Raw genomic sequence first — 18,829 nt, forward strand, 5'->3', positions numbered from 1 at the left:
CCTATTTAACTGTCAGCCTAACTTTCCAGTTTGCACTGACTTTGGAAAAATCGTGTGCTGTTCCAAAGTGACTGAAACCCTGCGGCAGCAGGTTGTCCTGATGAAGGGCAAAGGGGCAACCCTATCAGCCATAGCAAGAGAAGATGGTCATTCCAACTCTGTGATTTTGAGAATATTGCATCTATACAACATCACAAACTCTTTCAAGTCGCCCAAAAAGGCTGGTCACCCTTGAAAGATAAGTGCAAAAGAGGACAGGATAATGCAGAGAATCTCCATGGGTAATCATTTCAACACTGCAGCTGGAATTGTTCTCCAGTTCAGCACTGAACATGGTAAGGATCTGTCTCGCCATACAGTGTCACAACATTTATGAGCATTTGGACTGAAAGCCTACTCTACAATGACCAAACCTCTCATTAGCAGAAAGAATCAAATGGCTAGACTCACTTTTGGTGAGGAGCATGCTGTGTGGACAGAGAGGAAGTGTTTCACAGTTCATTTTAGTGTTGAAAGCAAGTTTAATTTATTGAGTCTGATGGGAAACATTATATGTGTTATCAAACTGGGGAAGACTGAAACCAAAGTGTGTTAAGAACTCAGTGAAAGGTGGTGGAGGAAGTGCCAGAGTTTTAGGAATGTTTTCTGTAGCAGGAGTTGGACCTCTCATACAGCTACATGGCAGAGTGAATGCAAGTGTATCAGAACCTTTTTCAACAACACATGGTTTCTTACTTGTGTTCATCACTCAATTAGCCAGCAATATTCATGCAGGACAATGACCCCAGTCACACAGCAAAATGGGTAAAGCAGTTCTTTGAAACAGAAAACATTGAAACGAAAGGGCTAGCCCAGAGTCCTGATCTAAACCCAATAGAAAACCTCTGGAAAATCCTTTGTGACAAAGTTATGGCCAAGAAACCCACAACAGTCAAAGAACTGTGGAAGAGACTGGAAGAAGAGTGGGCCAAAATCACACCAGAGCAATGTGAGAGACTAGTGATGTCCTGTGGCTGCAGATGTGCTGAAGTCATTTGAAGTGAAGGCCTGTACATGTCCTACTGATTGGTGACTGCTGTTACCTTCAGAAATTTTTGTTATAATCTTTTTCTGTGCTATTGTCATGTTTGTTCTCTAATTATGATCATCACAATTAAGACAAAATAAAGGTTTTATGTTGATAAACTTTGGATTTTCTGTAAAACACTGTTCTAGTGTACACCTTACAAAAAACACTTCCAATGTTGATCAATGTAGATTACTCTACTTCTGAAAACAGCAAATGATCATATATTGTTCTCTGATTTTGATCTCCAGTGTACACCTTTATTCTACCTGCTTATGGGCAATTTGTTTTTATCAATCAAACAGAAGAGGTCACCCACGTCACAGACAGTACACACAGCAGTGCCCCACTGCACAATTGTTATTTTTAAAGGAATGTTACTTAAATTAATTCAGGTTACCACTTTGGTAGAAATGAATTTTGTTTTATTATAATACATTTATTTACATTTATCTGCATTTTTTAAATCATATTTTCAAAAATGCATACTTGACAAGTATCTTTTTCTTGGAGTAACAGTCTGCATTCCCAGTTTTCTCCCTAAATTTTCTTCTGTTTTTTTATCTATAGAAAACATTTTGCATTAATAATTTTAATAATTTAAGTATTAGGGTTCCAGCATATTATACTCTCAACATGAGTCTTAGTTCATAATGTATATTTAAGATGTAAATCACATAAATATACATGAAGAAATGGATCTTTAACAAGTGTCCCTTTAAGATCATCCAGATGTAACAAGGTATAAAAATTGATTGCAGTTTGAAGAATAGGGAATCTGTCATCGGGTATTTGTTATGTAACCTGAGAGCAGCAAGATATAGTGGCTGAGAACCTGATTCCAGAGATGTGTCACTTACTGGACTGCTTGGTGCAATTTTGATAGAATCCCCGTTTTCCTTCTGTAGATATAGCAGTGATATGAATGCTGAGCTGTGTATAACCCCATCTACGCCACCAATTGGCAGCTTCCAGTGTACACTATACATTGTATTCAAGCTACCAATCAGTGTTGGGGGTGTGGTTACACAGATTACCTGGACTGGCTTGCACATTAGACCTAGTTCTTTTTGATAAAACACTGATTGTATTGAAATTACAGCACATAGCCTAGTAAGGGACACATCACTGGAATCAGGCTCTCTTGCCCTATATAATGCTGCTTTCAAATAAAATAGCAAAAACCTGCTAACAGATTTCCTTTAATTATGAGATTAGAGATATACACTACTCAAAAAAGTTAGGAATATTTGGTTTATGGGTGAAATTTCAGGATTGCCTAAAATGCCCTCTAACCTTTTCAGATAACCTTAATGTGACCTTGTCTAAACGTTTGAATGCACATGTCCAACTGTTCAATGTATCAGTACATTTTGCACAACTTGCTGTTCTCAAACAAGGAACTGAATTGCAAAATTCACAAAAGTTGTTTGATCCATGAAACGCCCAATGAATTTTGGGGTTTAATTAGAATTGGTATTTACAGTCCTCCTCATCATGCTGTTCACATTTTGACATCATCATGAGACCAAGATGACACCTAACAATTGATCAACAGTAGCTTGCTATTGTGATGCTTCAAGCAGGACATTCTCATATGGAAGTGGCCACTGAGCTTAGAGTGTCGCAGAGTGTCATCAGCAGGTTGCAACAGAAATACTGCGAGACTGGAAGAGTCACAGAAAGGCATAGATCAGGACATCCGTTGGCCACATCCCACACTGATGACTGCTTCATCGTGAACAATGGCCATCAAAACCACATTTAATGGACATGAGAGACACCCAAGTGTCACTTTACACCATTCGAAACCATTTACATCTGAGTACCAGATGACCTGCATTGGTACCTGACCACACCACTAGGCACAGGTGTTATTATTTTGCATGGGCAAGGGAGCATCTAAGCTGCACAATGGACCAACTAGGCTCAGAGTTGTTCACTGATGAAAGTCGATTTATGCTGAGCAGAAATGATGGCCGCCAACAATGTTGGAGACATCAAGGAGAGCGCTATGCATCTGTTGTAACCAGACGTTCCTTCGGTGGTGGTGGTGTTACAGTGTGGGCAGATGTGTCTAGTCAATACAGAACTGCCCTACACTTTATAAATGGTACAGTGACAAACCCCTACTACTGGAATAACATCAATAATCCCATCATTGTGCCGCTGATTGAACAATACAGGACTAATTTAATCTTCATGGACGCCAGTGCTCCAGGTCATCGAGATAGCATCATTAGGGAATGGCTGCTGGAGACTGAGGTACTTAAAATGGAGTGGGCTATGCTTTTTCCAGACTTGAATCCTATGGAAAACTTATATGATCAGCTGAGTCACCATGTAGAGGCTCGTAACACTGTGCTCCAGAATCTCAATGACCTTCAGGAAGAGTGGTATGCCTTGCCTCAGCAGACAATAACTCGACTTGTGAACAGCATGAGATGTTGTCAAGGTGTAATTGATGCTCCAGGCCACTTGACAAGTTATTTAGACATTGCCATTTTTGGGTGGTATACCTACCATTGTTATTGGCTTTTCATTCAATAAATTGTTTGAGATGAGGAATTAACCATTGCATCCTTTTACTTAAATGCCCTATTTTCATGATAAAATATCACTGTACCGCGAACATTTTATGGTTTACCTGATTCTCAACCAAAGCCAAATATCCCTAACTTTTTGTGAGTAGTGTACATTGGGTACTCATCCCTTTTTCATCGAATCAACCATTATTCTCAATCAGATGAAGAGGAGTGATTTCACAAAATATTCACTAATATTACAATAAAGGAAAATATTCTTCAAAAACTTTGTCTTACCATATCAATGAAGTCTTCTCTGGGTATCCGTTCACGATTGATAGGTATCTTAACTCTCCACTTTCGCACAAATGGTCATACTTTAAACTCGAACACATTTTTTTTTTAAAGTCTGTGTTCGGTACAAACACCGAACTTTACTGTTCGGGTTCAGTCATCTCTATTGGTGACTTGTCCAGTTCTTGTTTCTTCCATTATATGTCAAGTTCCTTAGATGATGTGGTCAGTGAAACGTTAAAGGGTGATATAGCTATGGTCCTCTGAGCCTTCTCATAAATTACCAAAAAGGCTTCCACCATTGAGGGCACAGCTTTTGTACCTGTAAATTCAGTAATATATAGTACCTTTATATTACAGTACTTAACAATTGAAATACAAACAAAGTCCCAAATTGGAGGGGGTGAGTTGCTGTTTTTTTGTTTCTTTTGTTTTTTCAGGTAATAAGTCATAGCTTGCAACCATTAAAACACTTAAAGTGAACCTATTACCAGATTTTGGCATTCTAAACTAAAGGCCCTGTCACACACAGAGATAAATCTGCGGCAGATCTGTGGTTGCAGTGAAATTGTGGACAATCAGTGACAGGTTTGTGGCTGTGTACAAATGGAACAATATGTCCATGATTTCACTGCAACCACAGATCTACCAAAGATTTATCTCTGTGTGTGACGGGGCCTTAAGACTACAACCTTAAGCAGCATCTGTGCTGCATTCTATAAAGGTGCATATTACCCCCTGACACCCCCCCCCCGTAGACCCCAGAAATACATTTATAAAATCTCCCACCATGTATTTAAATTGCCTGGTATGGGCATCCTAATCTGTGTCTCCTGTACCTCCTTTCGCCGTCTTCCCGTACTGATTGACGTCTCGGGTGCCATCCACATAGGTGAGCAAAATCTCACACCTGCGCAGGCACATTCCTGGCGCACTTCGTTCTGCCCTATTGCGGGCAGAGCCGAAAACATAGGTGCGTCTGTGCCAACCAGCGAGTTCTCTGCGCAAGTGCAAGATTTTGCCCGGCGATGTGTAAGACACGGGTGACGTCATCCACATCCCCAGGCAAAATGTTGCAACTGTGCAGAGAACTTGCCATTTTGCGCAGGCGCACCTATGCTTTATTGCTATGTTCGCAATAGAGTAGAGCGATGTGTGCCTATGCGAGACAGGAATGTGTCTGCAAAAGTGCAAGAATTTGCCCGATTATGTGGATGGTGCAGGAGGCATCATCCACTCCAAAATCTGATGACAGGTTCCCTTTTAAGCCAGCTTTACACCTTACAATTAGGTGTGCGATCTCGTATGCGATGTGACACGCCCAGGCAGCATATGCGATTTAATGAGATCGCACGTAGGTCGTTCATTTGCTGTCACACGTGCGTTAGTAGTCTATGTTAAATTGATCAATTTTGTGTGCGATCCTTTAGATCATGTGTTCTGTGACGTATGCATTGGGCACTCTTTTTTCTTTTTTTTTTATTTATTGACTTGCCAAGCGTGTGTAATGTGTAGGAATGCGTTTTTACTATGTCATCTGCCATTCAGCTCTGCTACATGGCCGCTACAGCAGACACAGACAGCCATGTAGCAGAGCTAAATGGCAGATGACAGCAGACACAGACAGAGCCGCACGATCAGAATGAACTCAGGTTAACTTCACCCGACTTCATTGTCATGCTGCGGCTCTGTCTGTGTCGCGTCCTGATTAGCGGTCACCAGTGAAGGACTCACGGGTGACCGCTAAACTCCTGAGTAACTGAATTGAGCAGCCCTCTCTCATATGCTTACCGATCCCCGATCACCGGCGCGGCGCTGCACGGCATTCACACTGCTCCGGCGGCTTTTACTATTTTGAAAAAGCCGGCCGCTCATTAACCAATCTCGTATTCCCTGCTTTCCCCGCCCACCAGCGCCTAGGATTGGTTGCAGTGAGACACGCCCCCATGCTGAGTGACAGGTGTCTCACTGCACCCAATCACAGCAGCCGGTGGGCGTGTCTATACTGTGCAGTGAAATAAATAATTAAATAATTTAAAAAAACGGCGTGCGGTCCCCCCCAATTTTAAAACCAGCCAGATAAAGCCATACGGCTGAAGGCTGGTATTCTCAGGATGGGGAGCTCCACGTTATGGGGAGCCCCCCAGCCTAACAATATCAGCCAGCAGCCGCCCAGAATTGCCGCATACATTAGATGCGACAGTTCTGGGACTGTACCCGGCTCTTCCCGATTTGCCCTGGTGCTTTGGCAATCGGGGCAATAAGGAGTTATTGGCAGCCCATAGCTGCCACTAAATCCTAGATTAATCATGTCAGGCATCTCCCCGAGATACCTTCCATGATTAATCTGTAAGTGACAGTAAATAAACACACACACCCGAAAAAATCCTTTATTAAAAATAAAAAACACAAACATATACCCTGGTTCACCACTTTATTCAGCCCGAAAAAGCCCTCCATGTCCGGCGTAATCCAGGATGGTCCAGCGTCGCTTCCAGCTCTGCTGCATGGAGGTGACCGGAGCTGCAGAATGCACAGTCGCTCCTGTCAGCTCCACGCAGCTAAAGAAGGGAATAGCGCGATCAGCTGAGCTGTCACTGAGGTTACCCGCTGTCACTGGATACAGCGGTGGCCGCGGGTAACCTCAGTGACAGCTCAGCTGATCGCGTGGCTGTCTTCAGTTGCTGCGTGGAGCTGACAGGAGCGGCTGTGCATTCTGCAGCTCCGGTCACCTCCATGCAGCAGAGCTGGAAGCAACGCTGGAGCATCCTGGATTACGCTGGACATGGAGGGCTTTTTCGGGCTGAATAAAGTGATGAACCAGGGTATATGTTTGTGTTTTTTATTTTTAATAAAGGATTTTTTCGGGTGTGTGTGTTTATTTACTGTCACTTACAGATTAATCATGGAAGGTATCTCGGGGAGACGCCTGACATGATTAATCTAGGATTTAGTGGCAGCTATGGGCTGCCATTAACTCCTTATTACCCCGATTTGCCAACGCACCAGGGCAAATCGGGAAGAGCCGGGTACAGTCCCAGAACTGTCGCATCTAATGTATGCATCAATTCTGGGCGGCTGCTGGCTGATATTGTTAGGCTGGGGGGCTCCCCATAATGTGGAGCTCCCCATCCTGAGAATACCAGCCTTCAGCCGTATGGCTTTATCTGGCTAGGTTTTAAAATTGGGGGGACCGCACGCCGTTTTTTTTAATTATTTAATTATTTATTATACTGCACAGTATTGACACGCCCACCGGCTGCTGTGATTGGGTGTAGTGAGACACCTGTCACTCAGCGTGGGGGCGTGTCTCACTGCAACCAATCCTAGGCACCGGTTGGCGGGGAAAGCAGGGAATACGAGATTGTTTAATGAGCGGCCGGCTTTTTCAAAATAGTAAAAGCCGCCGGAGCAGTGTGAATGCCGTGCAGCGCCGCGCCGGTGATCAGGGATCGGTGAGTATGAGAGAGGGGGTAAGAGGGATAGACTGACATGTAGAGAGAGAGAGGGACAGAGATAGTGACCGACTGACCGAGATTAGTGAATGACAGACATTGTGAGGCGCTTCAGAACGCAGCTTTTCAGCTACGCTCTGAAGCGGACCTATTTTAAGCTGCGGTGCAGAGCGCACACCTGCGCACATAGCCTCAGACATCACAATCGTATGAGGGATGTCACACGTTTCAATTGACTAGGTTCGTACAACAAAACGTCCAATGTATGAGGAATAAACGACGTGTATGCGATCACCGTATTTGCGTTCAATCTTGATCGCACGTAGGTGTCACACGCAAATACGTCACGAACGATGCCGGATGTGCGTCACTTACAACTTGACCCCGACGACGGATTGAATGATCTATTGAAGCGTGTAAAGCAGGCATAAAAAGGAAGTAATAATCACCCCACCTGTTATACAAGTCCCATTGCAACACTTACCAATCCCCATAGTCCTACGCTTCCAGGTCCACATTGGAAATGGTTGAAAATGGGATGACTAAGACGTCTGAGTAGTTGCAGCATGGATTTTATTCCCCAATTCACCTATGTAAAAATACAGTGCATAGAAAACAAATACTGAAATGATTAATAAATAGACATGGGCGAACAGTAACTATTCCTGGTCGTATAATGCTTACCCAATACTAGTCCAGTATTCGTCACAACAAGAAAAATACCCAGGTTCCCCATTGACTTGTGTTAGGTTCATTATTCGTGACGAATACGGGAATAGCACTTTGAGATTCGTTACGCATAATCCGAACACGAAGACTTACTATTCGCCCCTCGCTATTAATAAACAAAAAAAAGGAAGAAGAAAAACTTTAAATTTTTATCTACAACTTGGTGAAATGAGAAGAGAAGAATGTGCCATATGTATTTTAAATAGAAACAAGAAGTTGCCCCCAGACACAGAATGAAGATGATGACAGATGGAAGAAAATGTGTCATGATCACACCTGCAGGCTTCTGTGAGTCTCGTTTCATTCCAGCTCTACCCTGTCATATGGGCGCTTGTGAAGCGATTTCAATGATTTGGTAAACAGATGTGGAGCCAAACTGCCAATGTCATATCATTCTGCATTCATAGCTAGAAATCAAGAGACCGTAATACATAGATCTTCTCAGACGCTTCTGTAAAAGACTAGTAAATGTCAGCTCTGAATAAGCACAAGCTTTAAATGTAATATGAAAAGCATTAATTCAATTGATAACACATGATTCATTTCGTCTCATTTAACTCCATGGAGCCTGACAGTAAATGTTGGAAGAAAAATCTGTCTGTCCTTTAATCAGTTACAATAATCTAAAGGTATCTTTAATGTAACAATCTTCAAACAAGGTCATTTGTACAAGATGCATTCTTTTTTAGGGTACATAACTATTGAATTCATTGAGCACTGGTAGATGTCCTATCAGTACTATATGTTATAAAATTGGAACACAGACCCATTAGTTTCATAAAGAAATCTCAAGACAGTGAAATCTTGGGCAGGTTCTCAACACCTGAAATAGTAAAATGGGGTAAAACTACCTGAGTTAACCCTAGAACACATACGTGGGGCCTCGCAGGCCTCCTAGGTTACTTGTTTTCTATGGTTGATTTCTATAGTTGTGCGTTCTAGAGTTAAAGGGTTATGATGACTCTGTACAACTATAGACTGAGTGTCGGAGTGGTCTCCACAGGATACAATGGACTGTGGACGAAAAATATGACCAAACCGTGCCAAGCCAGAGAACGTTTACTTTACTGGGTGAAACAAAAAGTTCCACAAGTTCCACACAATAACACAAGTGAAATATAACACACACTCAATCAGAAGTGACCAGGATCCCTGTGCTGCACATGCGACATAGACCTGAGATGTCCCAGGAGATGACTAGTGCAGCATCCAAATAATTAATCTATAAGGAATGGTGTAAATTGATGAGTGTACTGGCTGGCCTGTCGATGGTGCACAAACTTATCTTATCTCTATTTTGCCCTTTTACCCCTCAAGGAGTCACCTCAAATAGAGATACGATTGAGAGAGGGGGTAAATAAAGTGTCTTTTACTGTGAGTAGTTTGCTCGTGGAAAAAAAGTTCTGTCCTCTTAGACTGTAGACCTAACTAACTACTCTTGGCACCAATCTCTAGGTTTGTGTACATGTACCCACTGAGATCTCTGTGGCTGGCCTTAGCTCAGGTCTTACTGAATGTAGTTTGTTTGCTGGAAGGGTTGCAGTATTATGGTTGACTGTTAGCTGGATGATCGAGAAAGCGGTGATGAGTCTGGCACTCGAAGGACAGATTATAGGTCAGGCCTTCCTTCCAGGTCACTCAGGGAATCTTCAGGGGAAATAAACTCTGCATTCAACCATAGTCATCCCTGAAAATGCATATTTCTTCTTAGGCAAATGTCTCTGTAACTGGAACAGGCTTCTACAATACTTCGGACAGTTACAGAACTTGGACAGAGCTCACTCTCAAACATAGTCTCACTTTCGATTGTCCCTGGGCTGAACCCACTGAACCGAACTTTAACAGGTCTGCTCATTTCTAGTCACAAATGTTCTAAATAAATATATTTCTAAAAGTGCTATTGATATGAATTTCTCACCAGATGTTGGTAACAACCCAACCAATCTGTTCAGGCAAAGAGATCAAACCATAGATGTCTACAAATTAAGTTATGTGTAATAATGAGAAATGACACAGGGAAAAAGTATTGAACAAATGAAGAAAGAGGTGCCAGAAGCCATGGAAAGTAATGACACCTGCTTAAATCTATCAGTAATTATAAAGCAATGATGCCCCTAAAGGGTACTTTACACGCTGCGACTTCGCTACTGATGCATCGTCGGGGTTACGTCTTTAGCGACGCACATCCGATGCCGGTAGCGACATCGCAGCATGTGACATCAAGGAGCGACGATCAACGATCACAAAATCATCCAAAAACGGTGATCGTTGACACGTCGCTCCTTTCCTTAATATCGTTGCTGCTGCAGGTACGATGTTGTTTGTCGTTCCTACGGCAGCACACATCGATATGTGTGACACCGCAGGAACGACGACCATCTCCTTACCTGCGTCCACCGGCAATGCAGAAGGAAGGAGGTGGGTGGGATGTTACGTCCCGCTCATCTCCGCCCCTCCGCTTCTATTGGCCGGCCGCTTAGTGGCGATAATGTTCGCTATGGCAGCGATTACCAAATGTCGCACATACGACGGGGCCGGGTGCTATCGTGCTCGACATCGCTAGCAATCGCTAGCGATGTCGCAACGTGTAAAGCACCCTTTAGTAATAAATAATATCAGCTGGGTCAACTAATGGCCTACAAAAAGGTGTCTTATACCAAGGTGCTATACAAACATCTCATGATGAGTAAAACCAGTGAGTTGTCTTAAGACCTTTGCAATCTTATTGTTGCAAAACATTCTGATGTCATTGGTTAGAGAGGATTTGTAAACTACAGAACGTTCCTCTGAGCACAAGGATTCCAAACACACAGCCAAGGAAACTCTCAGTTGGTTTCAGAGAAAGAAAATAAAGCTGCTGGAATGGCCCAACCAATCACCTGACCTGAATCCAATAGAAAATTTATGGAAGGAATTAAAGCTTCATAGTTCATAGGAGGAGTCTACAGAACCTTCAGGATTTGAAGAGTGTTTGTGTGGAAGAATGGTCCAAAATCACACCTGAGCAATGCATACGACTAGTTTTTCCATACATACATCTTGAAGATATCATCATCAACAAATGGTTTTGTATTAAGTATTAAATACATTTCAGTAAGTGTATTTAATAATTTTCCTTTGTCATTTCTCTTATTACACATCACTAAATTTATGGAGAGCTATTGCTTTATTTCTTTGCCTGTGTGGATTGGATGGATTGTTACCGAAATCTGGTGAGAAATTCATATCAATGGCACCTTTAGACATATATTTTCTTAGAAAAGTGATGACATGACATGTTCAATACTTATTTCACCTGCTGTATTCCTATTAACAGGTATGCACCATAAATTTCTTGTACAGCTGGTAATACATTGACAAGAGAGTTTATTTGTTTGTTATTCTATTTCTTACTATTTAATACTTCTTCACCTTTCCCCACTTACTCTCTAGGTACTTGTTTAGAAGGATGGGTTTACTTTCATAGAGTCACATTTAATTTATCCGGGTGCGATAATTTGTATTTCCCCATCATCTCACAGACTTTAGTTCATTATACTATTGTTTCACTTGAATAATTTAGCAAAGTTTGGATTGATTGACTCTAATTAACTAAAACTTGTTACAGGCTCTGCATCTATTGTCATGCTAGCTAGCCGCAAAGCCCCAAACTGTTCAGTAATGGCAATAAGAAGCGTATTGATTTTTATACCGTACAAAAATGTGCAAAAATGAACTTGTCACAAATTGACTTAAAAAGTAAGACAGCACAGTATAAGGGAGCCTAGTGTGAAGTCAGGAGGAAAAACACATTGGGGAACATATATAGAAATGGTGCAATCTTATGTATGCGTTAGAAAATGCCTTTTATTATATTTCCAGATGTGGGGAGCGCAAGCAGTAAAATGGCAATCCTACGAGAGGTAAGGAGACATACCCCATTGATATGCTCTATTTACATATATGAAAGATAGAGGTATTTTTGGTTGGGGTAGATCCTTATCAACTCTATAAATAATTGTCTACATTAAACACTGCAAGAAATGTAACATGGCTATCACGAAGGACTAATATGTTCATTTTTGTGCCAAGAGAATCTTCGCGGCTCAAGTCATCTAATTTTTTCTTCTATATTTTTAGAGTGAACAAGCTTTTGGTATATGACGAATGTTTGGAGATAGAAGACATCACTTACTTTTTATGTGATGTATTGAAAGACATGTTATTGTGTGCAATTTTGAAAAGTGCAACCACCAGAATTAAGTAGTCATATTCTAGTCCTACCTCTCCCCCATGAAACCAAGCACTCTTAGTAGCAGGAAGAATTGATCCAGATCTCTGACATTGATATTGTCTTTTGTACTTGGGGGACTTTCATCCTGAAGCACAGTCACATGACATATATGTATAGTGTCATTACTAGAGATGAGCAAACCTGAGGTTTGATGTTCGGAGTATGGGTTCGGAAACCAACTACCAAAAAAAAAGTTTGGGTTCTATGTTTGAGTGAGTTACGAGTGCAAATCACTCAACGAGCAGTGCTGTGCTTAGGTATGAGTGGTGTTCAGCCCTGTGCGAGCCACGTGCAATGTTTGAACGTCTCACACTGGGGTTAATATCAGCATGATCAGATGTAGTGTGCACACACACACAAAAAAATAATAATTTGAAAACACCTGCCCACCATCCCCTGGAAGTCTTCTGCTTATGGCTGGCAACATATGGGTGGAGCCACGAACTGCCCAATTACTGACTTCCATTGAGGTTAGAATCAAGTCAGGGTCACAAACCAAACTTTTTTAAGGTTCGACTATACCTGCCGAACTGAACTTCCAAAGGTTCGCTCATCTCTAGTCTTTAGTTCAGGGAAAAACACAATAAGAATCAAAAGGGTATACATACAGAGTACCACTTCACAAAACTATCCTTCTTTGGCAAGTTTTTGAAGTTTTTTTGTTTCCTAAAGTCAGATCGAAAAGTATTTTACAGAGTTTCTTTTTTCCTGAAGTGTTTTTTGCAGTCTTTTAATTTGTCAGTGCCTAATTTGGAGCATTTCCCATTCGGAGATGCTCCAAAGAAGTGTCATGCACTTTCTATTTTCCTTTCAGGTCTTTTTCAAATTCTTAAGTGAAAGAAACATGTCAAAAGCACTGAATATATGACTAGTAAGTAATTCTATAATTCATAGGAATAGTATTTCATTTTTGAGCAATTTTTTTAGCCATTTTTAAGGGTGGACCAGCTGAAAACAGCTCCTCTAAAAACTGTGTGTACATACCATTAAAGTAAGTGAATTTAAAAGCTTGGCAATAAAAGAAAAGTTTCAGAAAACTCATTCAAATAGTTTTTTTTTTAACTACGGACCAGAAAAGAGAACTACTCTTTGAAAAGGAATATTGTCACTCAAATCATGCTGCCAAAAACCATGGCATCATGAATCAAAGCCTGTGTGCATGATTGCAGATAGGTTATGTACACAAATGAGGACAATATTTAGTGCATTTATCTGATATCTTTCTTAAAGCCTCCTCTGTGTCCCAGTCATCAAGGTCCCATTTAACCAATGCACTTAGTATAGTTGCCTCTTAGAAGAAATAGTCTTAGTCTTGACGCATTTCCCCCTTTTCCATCATTAGGGTTCATTAGGAGACATACAGCAGATATGGTTTCAATGGACCATACTGATCAAATGAGTGAAACGTGTCGAGTCCAGGACTATTTCTTCTAAGAGGCAACTATAATGAGCTCATGAATAAATATGGGACCTTATTGACTGGGACACAGAGGAGGCTTTAAAAAAGATATTAGATAAGTACACTTCATATTGCCCTCATTTGTATTTACACTGATACCTATGATAGAGACAGTCATAGGAAACTTAGGGAAAGCCAGAATGGATGTACATGGTGCCAACCCCATGGCCAGGTAGGGTACAGCTTTGCTAGGGACCCTAATTTAAGGACATTGAAGCATTTTTTTTCCATGGTCTTCCCCTGCTTGTCAACCGATACACAATATTATGCGCTATATATAACTTTATATATATATATATATATATATATATATACAAAAGTTTGGACACATCTTCTCATTCAAAGAGTTTTCTTTATTGTCAGGACTCTGAAAATTGTAGATTCAAATTGAAGGCATCAAAACTATGAATTAACACATGTGGAATTAAATACTTAACAAAAAAGCGTGAAACAACTGAAAAAAATGGATTATATGTGTAAAAGGTATTACATACCGCTAAAACACAGACATTGTCCTACCTCTTAATATTATAAAAAAAAATTCAAATTTGATTTTTTTTTTGGTGTTCATAGTGTGGTAGTAGTAAAGAAATAAAGATTTTTATATTTTAATAGACTAGGTGAGTCAGCTAATCTGAACACAATATGCGGTACATCTTTGCCCTATGTATTGACATTCTGTAAGTAAACTCTATGAAAAAAAAGCCCTGCAATCTTAACAGGGTGTGTACATTTCTTATATTCACCTTCTGAATGAGGCGCAGGACTACAGTCATTTCAATTTAAGAATGTATTACTTTTAATTTTCCAAAAAGGCAACATAAGGTTTGGTTCACAAGTATGGAATTACTGGAGATATTTGCATGTAAAATCCACAGTGGAGCAGGTAAAATGGTGACATTATACATTGTGTGCACAATTATTAGGCAAATGAGTATTTTGATCACATGATAATTTTTATACATGTTGGCCTACTCCAAGCTGTAAAGGCTTGAGAGCCAACTACTAATTAAGTAAATCAGGTGACGTGCATCTCTGTAATGAGGAGGGGTGTGGTGTAATGACATCAACACCTTATATAAGTTGTGCTTAATTATTAGGCAACTTCCTTTCCTTTAGCAAAATGGGTCAGAAGAAAGATTTGACGGGCTCTCAAAAGTCCAAAATTGTGAGATGTCTTGCAGAGGGATGCAGCAGTCTTGAAATTGCAATGAAACGCTTGATTGTCCCGTGATCACGTTTCAAAAGTTTGCAAATAGCCAACCGGGTCGCCAGAAGCGTGTTGGGCAAAATAACTGCCCATGAATTGAGGAAAATCAAGCGTGAAGCTGCCAAGATGCCATTTGCCACCAGTCTGGCCATATTTCAGAGCTGCAACATTACTGGAGTATCAAAACGCACAAGGTGTGCCATACTCAGGGACATGGCCAAGGTAAGGAAGGCTGAAAAACGACCACCGCTGAACAAGAAACATAAGCTAAAACGTCAAGTCTGGGCCAAGAAATATCTTAAGACTGATTTTTCAAGGGTTTTATGGACTGATGAAATGAGAGTGACTCTTGATGGGACAGAGGCTCGATCAGTAAAGGGCAGAAAGTTCCACTCTGACTCAGACGCCAGCAAGGTGGAGGTGGGGTACTGGTATGGGCTGGTATCATCAAAGATGAACTTGTGGGACCTTTTCGGGTTGAGGATGGAGTGAAGCTCAACTCCCAGACCTACTGCCAGTTTCTGGAAGACAACTTCATCAAGCAGTGGTACAGGAAGAAGTCGGTTTCGTTTAAGAAAAGCATGATTTTCATGCAGGACAATGCTCCATCACATGCATCCAACTACGTCACAGCGTGGCTGGCCAGTAAAGGTCTAAAAGATGAAAAAATAATGACATGGCCCCCTTGTTCACCTGATCTGAACCCATAGAAAACCTGTGGTCCCTCATAAAATGTAAGATCTACAGGGAGGGAAAACAGTACACCTCTCGGAACAGTGTCTGGAGGCTGTGGTGGCTGCTGCACGCAATGTTGATCATAAACAGATCAAGCAACTGACAGAATCTATGGATGGTCGGCTGTTGAGTGTCATCATAAAGAAAGGTGGCTATATTGGTCACTAATTTTTGGGGTTTTGTTTTTGCATGTCAGAAATGTTTATTTCTAAATTTTGTGCAGTTATATTGGTTTACCTGGTGAAAATAAACAAGTGAGATGGGAATATATTTGTTTTTTATTAACTTGCCTAATAATTCTGCACAGTAATAGTTACCTGCACAAACAGATATCCTCCTAAGATAGCCAAATCTAAAAAAACCCACTCCAACTTCCAAAAATATTAAGCTTTGATATTTGAGTCTTTTGGGTTGATTGAGAACATATTTGTTGATCAATAATAAAAACAATCCTCTAAAATACAACTTGCCGAATAATTTTGCACACGATGTATTTATCCAGAGATTTTCTTTCAAAATTAGTTGTGCAAAATCCGCAATGAAATCGAAAACTTGTTTAGTGTTGCTGTGTAATGTGTGTAATTTTGCTGTAGTTTACCTTTGAAGCTGCAGAAGAATCCACATTTTTCCAAACTATTTCTTCTTTCTTCTTTTCAGGTTTGGCACTGAAATCTGTGTGATTGAATAGAATGTTGAAAGATCCCGGCATACGCACATGAATACCCTACATATAGTTATCTTCATACAGTAGTTTGCATGTAAAGCCTTGCATTTCATGTAGCACATACATACGTTCATTACATGGGCTCTCAGACAGCAGTAGTTTATTAATCAGTGATTCTTCAGAGTTCAAGAAATAAGCTGAATATTCCCAAGTGTGATATAGACAATTTGAAGAATCTTGCACTGTTTATCACCAGTTAACAAATAACTGCCTAGAAACATATGCTTTGTGTCTCATACTCAGCCGCACATCTGCTCTCCAGACACTTGAGATTTTGTTCTAGTGCTAAGATGGCGCAAAAATATATTTCTTATACAGTACATGGAAGACATAAAGGGAATCTGTTACCAGGTGTTTGCTACTTGATCTTAGCATAAAATAATGTAGGGGCAGAAACCCTGATTCCAGCGATGTGTCACTTACTGGGCTTTGTGTTGTATTTTCTTATAAAATCACTGTTTTATCTGCTGCAACTCTACCAGTTTTCTGAATGCTGAGCTTTGTATAACCTCACTTACACCACTGATTGGCAGCTTTCTGTGTACACTGTGCATAGTCAGAAAGTTGCCAATCAGTGTGGGAGGGGGTTATACAGAGCTAATGAATATGCAGCACTACATGGCAGCAGGTTGATGAGTACTCTACTGATAATCTACTGCTGATAAACAGGGTTTTTTTTTTTGTTAAATTTAGTACTACAAACAGTCTAGTAAGTGACGCATTGCTGGACTCAAGGTCTCTGCCCCTACATTATGTTGCTCTTAAATTAGGTGGCAAAAACGTGGTGACAGATCCTATAAACACCTTATTATTAGATATTGAAAACTGCTGCTTTGCTTTCACTGGATGAGATGCATTTGTAAATCGCACCATTTTGGGGTACAATGTATTGTATAACTTGTATCAACGTTTTTGAGGGAACAAGGTGATATACACAAAAAAAATGTGTTATTGATTTTTCAGATATGTTTTCATGGTGTTCATTATAATGTAAAAATAACATACATTTTTTCTACAGGTGCTTATGATTATAATTATACCAAATATATACAGTGCTCAGCATAAATGAGCACCCACTTTGAAAAGTAACATTTTTTTTATCAATGTATGAACATAGGAAGAATTTCCAAAATTTCCATCCAACCAAGGGACATAATTTGCTGGTTCTGGTCCTGTCAAATAGACCAGCTACAGTTTCAGAACTACAGATTCCAGAGCATTTGGGATGCCACAACAATAATATAGTAACTTTCAATGTAATAGGCAATAAAACATTTCAAAGGGGAGATGCAAAAACCTGGAATTTTATGAAAGCTGGTTTCAACATTTCAACAAATTAAGAGAAGAGCTTCATCATGTAAAGTGGGACCATGTCATGGTAACTGGGGACAACAAACATAAATGGGGCAAGTTTAAGGATATACTACTAAAATCCTGTAGAAAACGTAAACATTCTAGTAATAAAATGTCCAGGAATAAAAAGAAACCACTATGGATAAATTAGATAGTACAAAACCTAATAAGACAACAACAAAGGGCATTCAAAATGTTGAAGGCCGAGAATACAGAAATAGCATTTCAAGAGTATAAAGATCTCAATAGAAAATGTAAAAAGAAATCAAGCTAGCAAAGTTAGCTACTGAAGCACAAATCGTTAGCGACATTAAAATAAATCCCCACATTTTTTAGAAACACATCAATGCCAAAAAAGATAACAATGGTTGGTATTCGCCCCTTAAAAGATGATAATAAAATAATTGTAGAGGACAAAGAGAAAGCTGAGATATTAAACAGGCACTTTTTATCCATGTTCAACAATGAACTGACTATTCCAGGGCTTATTCAACAAGGCATAAATCAAAGTTCACCACCTGATATAACTAGTTTAACACAAGAAGAAGTACGCCTGTATCTGAACAAATTGAACGTGCACAAATCCCCCAGGCCAGATGGAATTCATCCACAAATATTGATGTAATTGAGCCTAGTAATTGACAGACCACTGTTTCTCATCTTTTTAGACTTTCTTGTAACGGGGTTGGTGCTACAGGATTGGAGGATGGCTGACGTGGTACCGATATTTAAGAAAGGTAAGAAGGCAGATCCGTTCGGTAAGTCTGATATCAGTTGTGTGCAAAGATTTTTAGGGCATTATAAGTGATGACCTGCCGAAATATATTGCACAGAATAATAAAATATCTGACAACCAGCATGGATTCCTGAAAGATAAGTCATGTCTAATCAACATGTTGCTTTTCTATGAGGAGGTAAGTGCAAATCTGCATGTTGGTAATGCAGCTAATATGATTTATTTGGGCTTTGCAAAGGCATTTGATACTGTACCACATAACATCCTTAT

At 40.3% G+C, this 18,829-nt stretch overlaps 1 protein-coding gene across 1 annotated transcript in view; it reads left to right on the forward strand.

Annotated features, from left to right (window-relative positions):
• CCDC178 (coiled-coil domain containing 178) overlaps positions 1-18,561 on the forward strand; it is a 705,487-nt gene extending 686,926 nt beyond the window's left edge. The window contains exon 20 of the mRNA XM_075316359.1: positions 18,492-18,561. Coding sequence (XP_075172474.1) covers positions 18,492-18,503 — 12 coding nt within the window. The 3' untranslated portion in view covers positions 18,504-18,561. The remainder of the gene's footprint in view (positions 1-18,491) is intronic.
• Positions 18,562-18,829: the final 268 nt, after the last annotated feature.

Source organism: Anomaloglossus baeobatrachus, chromosome 6 (genome assembly GCF_048569485.1).
Source record: "Anomaloglossus baeobatrachus isolate aAnoBae1 chromosome 6, aAnoBae1.hap1, whole genome shotgun sequence".
Lineage (NCBI taxonomy): Eukaryota > Metazoa > Chordata > Amphibia > Anura > Aromobatidae > Anomaloglossus > Anomaloglossus baeobatrachus.